At 42.2% G+C, this 12,388-nt stretch overlaps 1 protein-coding gene across 2 annotated transcripts in view; it reads right to left on the bottom strand.

The window, feature by feature from the left end:
- Positions 1 to 11,937, bottom strand: part of wwp2 (WW domain containing E3 ubiquitin protein ligase 2) — a 117,649-nt gene extending 105,712 nt beyond the window's left edge. For both annotated transcript variants that reach the window (XM_069181384.1, XM_069181385.1), the window contains exons 1-3: positions 11,874 to 11,937; positions 5,063 to 5,144; positions 2,003 to 2,159 (exon numbers count right to left, since the gene is read on the bottom strand). In XM_069181384.1, the coding sequence (XP_069037485.1) occupies positions 2,003 to 2,159; positions 5,063 to 5,132 (227 nt within the window). In that variant the 5' untranslated portion in view covers positions 5,133 to 5,144; positions 11,874 to 11,937. The remainder of the gene's footprint in view (positions 1 to 2,002; positions 2,160 to 5,062; positions 5,145 to 11,873) is intronic.
- Positions 11,938 to 12,388: the final 451 nt, after the last annotated feature.

Below are 12,388 nucleotides of genomic sequence, written 5' to 3'. Positions count from 1 at the left end.
GGTATACGCTCACTTGAAGGAAAAACCCTGGCTGCCTTCAGAGCACTGGTCAACTGGGATACATGTGGGTTTATATTCCAGGTGAAACAGTGGTCTTGTGTCCTTGAATTGATCCAGTGAAGTGCCCAGCTGCACAAATGAGCGCAAATGTAAGTTGTTTGATAAAATCACCAGCCAAACAAATTGAGTGTGGTGTACACCAAACGAAGAAAGCCCTGCCACTGGTGCTGGTAGCGGCAGGGAGCTCCCAGCAGGCACTGTATTGCAATCCCCAACTCCTGTGAGCTTACAGGACTTAGCCCAGACCAGAACCGGTGGTCTCCAAACTACAGGCAATAACTTACACTGAACAGCGTTGACTGCCTGTGAAAGATTTTTATTCTCTTTGTTTAAAATACTGCCAAACCAAACCTCCAGCTTGTTAGACATTTTTTGTGTTACCCTCAAAATAACAGATACAGCAAAGAAAAAGAAAAAAAAGCCATAAATAACATACACCTATTGTATGCAAAATACAATAAAATGCTACATAACAGTGATACAAAATCCACTCACTGAGTACAGAATACAGCCCAATCTCTCTGGTGTATCATCAAAATTGTGCAAAATTAAAACTACATATTTTTATGTCAGTGTTGAGTTAAAAGACCAAATAGCCTGATGATAGGTGCTCTTACCAAACCGCTCTGTTCCGGATTGTACAGAAGGAAAGAAGCTCAGATAAGGGAGATGTTAGATGAGAGTGGTCACTACTACTAAATATATGCCTCAAAATAATTTTCTGATGTAACAGTCTTGTATATACTGAAACAACAGATGCAAAGTCACAGACAGTTACTTTAAAAGCTGTGTGGACCACTCTATTCAGCTGTTTTCTCCTTGAGACGCCCTGTTCCCAAACCAGGCCACAACAGAAAAGGTTAACACACTCAACTGCTACCCCGTAAAAGGGACCATGGCTTCCTGAGACGCACCAAACGTTCTGAGCAGCCTGAGAAGATAGCGGGCTTTTTTCACATTATGGTGTACAGTGGCCCCCCATTTCAAGGTAGAGGAAATTGTTGTGCCAAGAAACTTCAAGATATCTGCCATCTCCACTATCTGATCATCCATCACTAGAGGATGTAATTCAGTCTTGTCAAGTCTGAGATCAAAGATTACCTTTTTGGTTTTACTTTTTATTGTGCCAGAGAGTGTTTGACAGTGACTTCCTTCCTCTACAGACATTCATTGTTTTTTGTTATTAGCCCCACCAGGGCAGTATCATCTGCAAACTTGCTTTTATTTAGATACACAGTCATTAGTATACAAGGAGTACAGAAGTGGTGATAGACAGCAGGTTTGGGGAGCATCCATATTAAATTATATTTTGCCAAAAAACAGTTTACATGTAGAATGCTGCAGATGTTGATGTTTACTGCATCCTAATTTGGATTAGTGTTATTTACATCAGATGCTGCAAATACATCTGTCCATCTGGGGGGTGATAGTAAAAGAACGATGAATATACTGAGGACTTAATACTGAGGAAAAGCTGCTTGATGGTGACATGCCCTGATTTTACCAGCAGACAATTCTATACGTACTACATATGATTTACCTGTTAGACACACACTGAGTGACAACTCTGCCCCAGGCCAAAGCACAATCCCAATCGAGAAGAAAAATCATCTCCAGATATCTGGGTTGATTCTTCAGCCCTCCTTTCCTTGAGAGCCATGGAGGAAAATACACTCACTTGACATTCCCATCCTAGACAGAATCTTGGAAGGACCTGCGCCTGAACCTCTGTAATTAATTTTAATTGCGCTTTGATTACTGGAAGCCCTTAAATTTCAGACAACCCACATGCCAGATGGAGGCGTTTTTCCTTGCTTCTTCATTTTTTCTTGCAAGAAGGGCCTTGCAATCGTTTTCTCCCGCGCTGCACATAAAAAAAAGGAACTGCAGGGGTCCGGAGAATGGCACATCTGAGGCGATGGGCACGTGGGGAGGCACTTACAGAGTGAGGTCCTCGTTCCACTGCAGCTCCGGGTGTCCACAGCGTTTGCCCGTCTTCTTGGTCTCACTGGAGAGCCCGTCGGCCGTCACCTCCACGAAGGAGTTCAAGCGAGAGTGGCGGCTCGGGGACTTGGGCGACTGGGGCTTCGCCGACAGCACTGCAGCAAGAAGGAGAGAGAAGGATGGAGTCAGTGGAGAAGGCAAAGGGAGGGAGAGCCAGCCTGTCATCAGAAGAAAGAACAGCCACAGTGTACCAGGATGTAACGCTGTGAAAGAATGAGAGAGCGTACTACAGAGGGTAAGCATTAGAGGAAGACACAGTCAGTGTAAGAGTCGCAGAGACAGTGAGATTGGGTAGTTTTGGCGTTACACCTGATCAACTGTTCTTTTTTCAACACACACTATTATGTCCAATATGGATAACCATAAGATTATATCACAATCACACTCTTAATAGCTACCTGCATTTCAAACAATATAACCATAGGTTATTATTGTCTTCGAGAAGAGAGACACCAATCTGAGCAGATACACTTTAACCCAGGGCGGTGACTCTGACTCTTCAGGCGCCGACAAAAACAGTAACACGCAGTTATGACAGTGCTGCTGCTGTATTGATAATGATGAGCACACATATGCAGCAGGAAAACCGGCAGGACTTCCATCACACGGCAGGCTGTAATACAAGACAAGACTAGACAAGAAGCTAGATATTTCAGCATTTTTGTTTTGTAAATATGCACTAACAAATGTTTAACATATATTCTGCTCTCGTGCTTCTTCAGCAGGATTTGTACAAGAGCCTGAATTGAAGTACTGGGCAATAGATTTTAAGCTGATAGAGGGGTAACAGTACTCAGTTTCCACTGAAGGCATGAGGCACAAAGAGAAACCACACCATCTAGTGGTAGTTGTTTGCATCACTTGGGGCTTTATAGACACTGAGAAAATAAGATTCCATGGGATCACCTTTTGATTAGCAACACTTCAACATTACATTTCTGACCATGACACCCCTTTGAACTTACTCTGAGCCCATTGTGTTATTTAATTAAATGACTGCCAAATCAATTTGTACATGACGGGAAAAAAAAATCAGTTCAGTTGCTCTGATCTTAACATCTTCATTAGGAGACACTGACTTTCTCCTCATGTGTAATTCTAAAACAGGATGACAGAGGAGGCATCATGCATTCCTGCTTGTCCCCACCAGTTTAACCAGCCTTGCATTCCCCGATTTTTCTCACAATGCTCATGCTGCCCATTCGCAGATCACAGGAGCGGTATTTCAGCGTCCAACAGTATAACGAGAACTACCCAGGTTGTACTGAAAACTTTTGTCTTTTTTAGGATGCACTTAAAAAGCACAAACTGTGGATTTAAGATCTATGCTTTTTTAAAGAACTATCATGTATGTTAAATGTCCTGACTGACCAGCCTATCAAGTCTTTGTCGGTTTGAAATTTGTCAAAAGGACATAAGTATGACAATTAAGCGGGGGCAATTCAGTACATTTGATTTACTGTTTTGTAGCAGGTAGAATAGGAACCCAGACACCCGGTTCATGTTGACACAGCACACCTGATTTGAGCTTTAGTCAGAATTTTTATTGGAGACTGAACCAGACTTTACAGATACCAGTAAGGAACAGTAAGAATCATATAAGCATTTAGGAAAGATTAGTCTTCAATCCTAGATAGCTGTGAAAAGCAGTTTCTACCTTTTTAGATATTTCTGAAGTCTGGCTTGGAGAAAGGGGCTAAAACTGGTCCAATCAAACTTTAATTTGAGTGCAAAGCTATTTTGATCTTAAAGATACAGGGAAAACCTGTTGATAGACACTTTGTAGAACTAAAGGTGAGAATCCTTGATCAAGCATCTGCTTCTTAGAGGCTGTGACAGATGTTCTCTGTACCACAGTCCCACAGAGGCAGTTTGGGCTTTTAATTCTTCCACTAAATCAAGAATTATCCATAATAATTAGCTTTTACTGTATTTCAAGATATCAATTTCTATAAGATTTTACATTTTATTTCTCAGAGATAGAAGCCATTTTGTTTATTTTGGTTTTCACTGACATATTTCATTTGTGGAAAAAATATAACAAAAAAAACATCCACATTTAACATCACTCCACTTCTTTTAAGAAATGTGTGTTTTGACAGCCTCATTTTTCCAGCCGGTGACGGTAATCCCCTTGGGTTAGTAGACACGACAGTATGGGATACAACTGCATGAAAACAAACCAGACTGAAGTTGATTACAAACTCTGAATCTAGTTTTGTGTGTATTGGAGGGGCAGCAAAACAAAAGAACAAACCAATATTGGCAAACAAAAGCAACAGTACAGCGATCCAGATTTGCATGTACTGCTGTAACATACAGGTTCCATGCATCCTTTGATAACACTAGCAAGCCCTCAATTAGAAAACTGCACACAACTTTATTTGCCAAGTTAAAGAAAAACTATTGCTGCTCTAGAAGCAGGCTATTTGAAATATCAACAATAATGCCAGATGTTTCAATGACTGGGTAATTTTTCTTCTGATTTTCAAATGTAAATGCACCCAGTCACAGTAGTCACCACCTCACAGTTCACAGTCAATAACAATGTGAAGTGTGCTTCTCAATGAGGAATACTGCAGAGCATCAAGTCTTTGATTAGTCAAGGTCCTTGGTTACTGTCGAAATTGAAAACGGCAAGAAGTGATTACCTCCGCCAAGTTTCTTCTTTTCTCTTTCTACCTTAGGATGAGCTACAGTATACATCAGTTCACTTGCAAGAAACCATACCGCAGAAGACCAAAGTCTGATGTGTTTCTTAAGAGAAAATGTGACCAACAGGACTAACTCTTCTGGCAACTGCAAGTTCTGAATTTTATTATCAGACCAACAGACAAAAGATGCAATATATATTTTAATTGCACATTCGCAGACTACACAGTATTTTGGGCAAATTTGTGAGGGATTCGTACAGTGCTCTCATACCTTCTTAGCACAACCCTTGGCTTGGACTCCCATTGTATACATAAGCTGGAATAACGCAGAAGAGGTTGCCTACCTTTCAAGGTCAACTGTGACTTTTCGGAGCTCTGGCCAACACCAGACCTGCTCGAACTGGCAGATGCCATGTCATTACAGCTCTGTGGACACAGGAAAATATTAACGTTAGTGGTGCAGAGCATTTTCTAAAAACATCTGATCACCTTGTAGTTTTAAGACCCATATTGTTTTTCCGTGAAGCTCCACTCAGCTCCAGCTCTCACATTGCACCAGGAGGTAAGAGGAGCTGCAGGTGTGCTTCTACTCATCGGGAAGGAAAGCAGCTCCACAGCAGCTCACAGGAGAGTCAGAGCACGTCACAGGAAGAGTAGCAGCTCACAGGAGAGTCGGTCCATGCCACAGGAAGAGGAGCAGCTCGCAGGAGAGTCAGTGCATGCCACAGGAAGAGGAGCAGCTCGCAGGAGAGTCAGTGCATGCCACAGGAAGAGGAGCAGCTCGCAGGAGAGTCAGTGCATGCCACAGGAAGAGGAGCAGCTCGCAGGAGAGTCAGTGCATGCCACAGGAAGAGCAGGAGCTCCACAGCGGCTCGCAGGGGAGTCAGAGCACACTGCAGGAAGAGGAGCAGCTCTATAGCAGCTCGCAGGAGACTCCATGCACACTGCAGAAAAGGGCACCTCTCTCACTGGCCTGCGGGTGTTCATCATGCTGGAGTTGCAGTTTCTCTGGAATTCAAGCAGGCCCTGCCCAGCTAAGGAACACAATACCACAGAGGCTCACTGCCAACTGCACCACACCAGTTGGAGAATCCAAGTCAGGAGGTGGCATTGTCCAGCCCTGAGACAAAGATATTTGGGGCTCCAGACAAAAACTACAATTCCAGAAAACACGTTTACTGAGCCACTTTAAAGCCTCTTAGGTGTTACTCTTCACACATGTCAAGAAGAATGGAAGATGGAAGATTAAGAAGGTACCGTTCAGTATTTGGGTAGGGTTAAAGTTTGAGTTAGTCCTATATTTGGAGTAGTAGGAGGTATTACTGTACCCAAGGACAACAGCAATGCCAACTACCACTCATATTAATTCAGAAAAACATGAAAATCTAAAGACAGATATTGAAACAGGATCACTATAGAAAATCACCATTAAATGAGTGTTTTATTCCCCCAAATCACACTTTATCCAAAACCTTTTACCAGCCCGCGTTGAAATATTGTTGGACTAAGCTAGAATTTCAAGTCGGAAAAACCAAACCAGACAACGGATTCGGGTTCAAGATAGCGACTGTATTTGAAAGCACCAAGACAAAGTTCCTGTTAGCAAGATGGCAGCCATAAATATCTTTTTCCCCCATGCGTTTTGGCTTTGTCTTATTTTAATTATTATTCTGCAGCATTGTCTAAATATGATTATGAATTAAATCAGAGAATGACTGCTTCCAAACACATCTCAAAGTATTTTTAACCCTTGGGCTTTACCCTCAAAGTGTAAAGATCTAGCACTCCTTCCACAGTCTTATTTCAGTTCAGTTTTAGTTATGGATGGGTAAAAGAGTAGGACCTCCACGGTACACCTGGTTTTACAAGCCACAAGACTAAAGTGATCCAAAAGACAGTTAAATGGTCCAGTTTTCCCAAAACACTTCTGCACATTAAATCTGTAGCTATGATATCCCCATCTAGGTGCAGACTGTCAGGGATTCTTAGTAATTAGGTGGCAATCTAATTAAACCATCTGATTGTTCTTATCTCCCCTGCTTTAAACCCTCTTAGATCAACAAAGTCTAAACAATTGAACAGCTTACTCCTGCAGGTCATTATCAAACAGAATCATGTTATTCTCCCACAGAGAAAAAGAGAATTGAAATGATGACCCCTTGTACATTATGATTCATTCCTTCTCAATAATTACTCTATAAGAACACATACAGTAACAACAGATTACAAAACCATCAAAAAGGCTGATGTGTACAACATATAATGTTGTGTAATTCTGCTTATTAATAAAAACATTTAAGATTCTGTGCTGTATGTTTCTTCCAAATAAATAATATGCCATAACTTGGGTGGTATTACACTCAAAAGAACCCCCTGGTATAAACAGTGCTCTTGAACTGTGAACACAGGACATGGCCCCAGATCCATTGCTCCAGCTTAGATATCTCTTAATAAAATTTAATAAAAGGGGTTTAATAAAACAGAGGCCTTTTATTCTAGAGGGGTTATGTGCATTTGCTTGTTTTAACATGCATAATTGTCCATGCTATGAGAACTTATCAATGTCCCTCATCTTTTACAATTTATAGCTCAGCCATAAATTCCCATTAAGACTTCAAAATGGGTTATTTTTCAGAAAATGCCAGCGTTCCACAGCCACCACCATATAGGATATAGAGGCGCACTTCTTCCTTTCTGAACTACACCAGGTGAGTCATGCCAGCTTTAGTCTTCAGATTACCCCTAACAAACACAAAATAGCCAATGAATCAACAGTTACCACTTTAAAGCCCCAAAGCCTCTGGTCAGTCTGGGAAAGCTTTTAGTTAACGTCAATTAAAGTACATTTTGTTAAACCAGCTTTGACTGGTGAGTTTTTTACTCCAGTATTCTGTGACCTTAAAAAATAAATGCCAAGACGTACCAAGTCCCAAGACTCACATGATGACAGTATGCCATTCAAACCACCACAGCTGGCCATCTTCTAGATCATCACTGCATCAAGCCCAGTTTTTGATAGATCCCAGAACATGTGCTTCCTCAGCAAGATTTGATAATTAGGTCTTTAATTCTTTGTGCACAATAAGTCTCCAGTTATGCCCTTGTATTTGCGTGCTGATTGGAATAGTTGCTAGGGTCAGCTACTTCAACAGCTTTACAATGAGCCTCAATCACACCTCCGGTGAGCAGACTCTTACCAAGACTAAAAAAGAATTAAGACTATAATCAAGATTCTCTCCTGGAATTAGTCCATGCTGCTTCTCTTTATATTCTATTCAACATCCCTTTTAAAACGTGGGGGCAGAGCTGCAGGTAGTATTCCAGGTGTGGGCCGACTAGAGGGCTGTGCAGTTCTTTAGAATCACCTCCATAGGCCTGCAGTGCTTTCTTTCTATATACAGGTATCCAGCTTGCAGCTCAGCCTTTCACATCATGCTGGTGGCCATGCACAAGGTTGTAGCAATACCCATGGAAGCAGAACTGCAAGAAAACTGGATAATTACTTTCTTTCTGGGCAGCACATTGTACTGAATGTGTGGGCTGAGCTTCTGTATATTTTGTAGGAGGTCAAATGCATATGAAGTACCAGGACTATATAAACACGATTCATCCAACCAGTCACTTCATCAGGAGCCAGCAAACAGCAAACGCAAGACTGCAAAGATGGTTTGCAAACAAATCAATGCATTACATTAAAAGATGAATGCATGGCAGAAAATCTGTAATTCATACAACTTGATAAACACACACAACACTATACTCATTAAATAAACCTATATGCACTCCTTTATTTTTCTGCAATTTGCAGTGGATTAAATAATCCAGCCCACCTACCCCACCAGTGTATCCAAAACAAAAGTCTAATTACGAACTCCTGCTATGAAAAAACCTTTTAGAAATGGGCGTGCACTCAGTATACATTTTAAAGAAAGCACAAATGTGGGGCTTCAAATTCGGCTGGCACACAGACACACACTGGCTGTAAATTGAGGTTTGGAAGGCCCAACAAATTTCAGTGGCAATATGAAAATATTATTCATACTTTGAAGTATCTCATAAACCGGAGGTCTTGGTAACCAATTCTAACAAAGCCAAAACACATGGGAACTATTTAGCCAACATCAACAAACATCATAGATTTTAGTGACTAATTTCACAGGGAATAACCTGACGTGACTCGGAACACAACCACAAAGTGCTGCCGAAATACGCTGCCTGTCATGCAGACGGCACTACGGAACATACCTCCCCCTCCATACAAAATCAGAAAGGTGCAGAAAGGTTTTGACCCAGATAAAGCCGTTGCCCAGTGATTTAAATGGATCCAATTAACATACATAACATGCACAATGAGGTATATTTAGTGTAATTACTGGACCTCCATTCAAATACAAGGGTCAATGACCACAAAGATCAGGGCAGAATTAGAGTAATACGATATATCTGGATTTGCATAACAAAAATAGAGGTGCAGTGTTATCCCAGGCATGCCGATATCCAGAAAGGCTTCAAACTCATAGGCCTATATAGTATTAGCACTAATAATTCAAGAAGAATTAGAACTAAAAATACATGGGAGAAGTAATGCTCACTTTAATGTGGGAGTACTTTCTGTATCACAGGAACCACATTTTAAAAGCATATGGCTTGTCTTTGGTACGTCAACAACTCGCTTCTTAGTAATTAGCTCTGGAACAGCAGTAACAAGAGTCAAGAGGAGCTACAGCAGCGAGAGCTAATGTGTCAAATCACCATGTTAAAAGGTGGCTGTGCAGGATCACACCAAAGAAACACTATCATTAGTAAATTAGAGAAGTGGGAGATGCACAAGAACTCCTCCATCGACAGAAAATCCCTCAGGCAGCCAGTAACCAAACAGTCAATATGTTTTCTTATTTTCCACAGTTATGTCAGTCTTGCAAGAGGATGTAAACTGGAAACTGGACAAATCTGCTGCTTTGGACACATCAGCACTCATGGAGAGCACACACAGGCTACCTTACCTCAGACTCAAAACCTTCATATTTAAGATAAGATCACTATTATTGGCCATATACAATCTCTTGTATTAGGCATTTGTCTTTTCGCATATCCCAACTTGCTCATCATGAGACACACAGACAGGGAGAGAGGCTTGGGGCTCAGAGAGCAGGGTCTTATATGTTTTATACGATGCCCCTGGAGCAGCTGGGGTTAAGGGCCTTGTTCAGGGGCCCAACGGAGTAGGATTCCTCTGCCGGCCGCGGGATACGAACCGACAGCCTTCCAGCCACAGGCGCAGATCCTGAGCCACAGAGCCTCCGCTCCGCCCCCTTTAAACGATATAAAATCTTCTATATTATATTTAGCATGCCGTTTAGAAGGGCTTCTATTTAATTGTTTCTGCGTCTGCCCCTTTGCCTTCCTACTGCATTCCAAACTCACACTGTAATCGTGTAACTCTGCTGTCTTCTCTCATAGAGCACCTTTTTTCTTACTATAAAGCGATTTTGAGAAGCCAGTATTAAAAGCAACACATAAAATAAAGTTTATTGTTACTACCTCATGCTATGCACAGAAACTAGAATCAACCCAGTATGCAAGAAACCTGCTGTGAATCAAATACACACACCTTATAGTTAAGCCTCCTGCAGTATTGAATGTACTCAAAACTTCAGCCTGGCTCGAAAAAGGTTGTAGTGCCATCTGTTCAAAACTAGGTCCCATTGGAAAATAAGCAATTGGGCTTTTCAATCACCAGTCAGGTGACAGAAGCACTGTCTTTTACCACTGTTCCGACACAGACTACGTTTCAGCTTTATACGTTTTCCGTTTTACCAATCCTTTGTGAATCGGGCTCAAGGATGACAGATCCTTGCTTTAATAGAATGCTTTACCAATGTACTTCACATATAGGACCCCACTTCTTCCGCCACTGAAGCGCTACCGCACCTGGATGCCATGCGACAGCAGATCAGGTGAGGAAGCGATAGCCACAGACCTAATTAACACTCTCCGACACCAATGCCGCCTAATACTCACTTACGGATTAGGCGTTGCGTGATTGGACGGATTGTATGGGTAGAAATACCCCTTTGCATTGCGTCTTCAATTAGTTTAGTTATTTGAAGTCTTTACCACAAAGCAGGGAATGCACTGTGTGCGCCATCAATAAGTTTGAAGAAGGAGTCTGGCCCCAAAACCGTAACAGATAGAATTTATTAGATTGACTAAAAAAAATGACGAAAGCTGAAGAGGCTTATCAGCAGAACAATCGTCTTTCAGCATGCTGTCTACGAAGACTGTTGATCAGAACAGGGATGGTGGCACATCTTGGGTAACCCAGCATTAGTTTCTGTTTCCCCTGCCGCCCTTAGGACCGACCTCTGCTGACCATGAAATACCCTCCATCGCTCAAGAGACGCTTTGTGTACAAGCAGCCCCTCCTGCGAGTATTACGACCCAGGAGAGACTTCAATACCGCAGTCCTTTGCACAGCTGACGAAATTACATTTTCCCTTCGCAGGTGGAAGACGCCAGCCTTACGTACGATACATTTTCACCTGCACGCGAGGAAATCAATCAAGCAGTAATTTTATCCATCCTTTTAAAGAAAACTCCGGTATGGGAGATGAATTATATTGTAGTCGTATAGTTCTGGATGCCAAAAGGAGTCAGAAGAGAATGTTACAACACCGAACTCCCCATGACTAAACGGTGCGAAATGTTTCCTCATTTTTGCTTGCTAAATGCGGCAACAAACACACCTTAAACTGCGTGCTCCGAGAAATAAGGAAGAAACAGAGCTACAGTATCACTACGACTCGGGTTTCAGTCCTACCCACCGCATCTCTGTTCTAGCGTACGTTACAAACCCTGGACACCCCCGGGCACTGCAGACTGAACCCCCATATGAGCACGTCAGCCCCGCGTTTCCCCTGTATCGCGAATGGGAACAAAACAAACGCTGCTGTCTGTTACCAATACGTATCCGGACTAGAATAACACACACAAACCACAAGCAAGCGGGCAGCACTTCTAAGCACGGTAGCAAAACAAGCTTCAGTAATCTGACCCTCCGTAAGAGAAAAGGTGTCACTTTGGAGAAAGCCGGCTCCAGACAGAAGGGAAGCTTATCGCGGTAGAGAAATACAATTTCCAAAAGCTCTGGCGTACCTTGCTCCTGCTCAGCTCCGGTGCCTCTAGTTAACTTTCATTTCCGCCTCAATGTCAGAGTCACATGACTCTGGCTGGAGAGCCGCAAAGCCTTTCGGGAAACAGCGGAGTGCAGCCCGATCGTCCCTGGCTGGAATATGATTCTTCGTTTTATTCCGTGGTATTAGTAGGGACCCCTCAGTTTTAACAAAAACGAGACTGGAATCCGGAGTTGTTATGTATAGTGTTGCTGCAGATCCTCTAGTTCACCGTTTCGTTAAATTTCGCTAATTTGGTAACCTTTCCTAATGTATGTCAAAAAGACAGCTGAGACCATGACAATGTCTACCGATTAAATCTCTGGGAACCTCATCGTGTGACAGCATAGAGTTAGAAACAAAATCTTGTCATGGAAATTTGCCCCCGTTTAACTGGTACTCCCTACTGGGTCTACATTAAATGAAAATAAGTCTCTAGTGTCTACACCATGGAAAATAGAGTACCTCATGAGATATTTGGAAGATGGGACGAAGACA

The sequence above is a fragment of the Lepisosteus oculatus genome, chromosome 20 (genome assembly GCF_040954835.1).
Source record: "Lepisosteus oculatus isolate fLepOcu1 chromosome 20, fLepOcu1.hap2, whole genome shotgun sequence".
Lineage (NCBI taxonomy): Eukaryota > Metazoa > Chordata > Actinopteri > Semionotiformes > Lepisosteidae > Lepisosteus > Lepisosteus oculatus.
The sequence above is the reverse complement of the archived record's forward strand: the minus strand, read 5'-3'. Positions and strand labels throughout refer to the sequence as shown.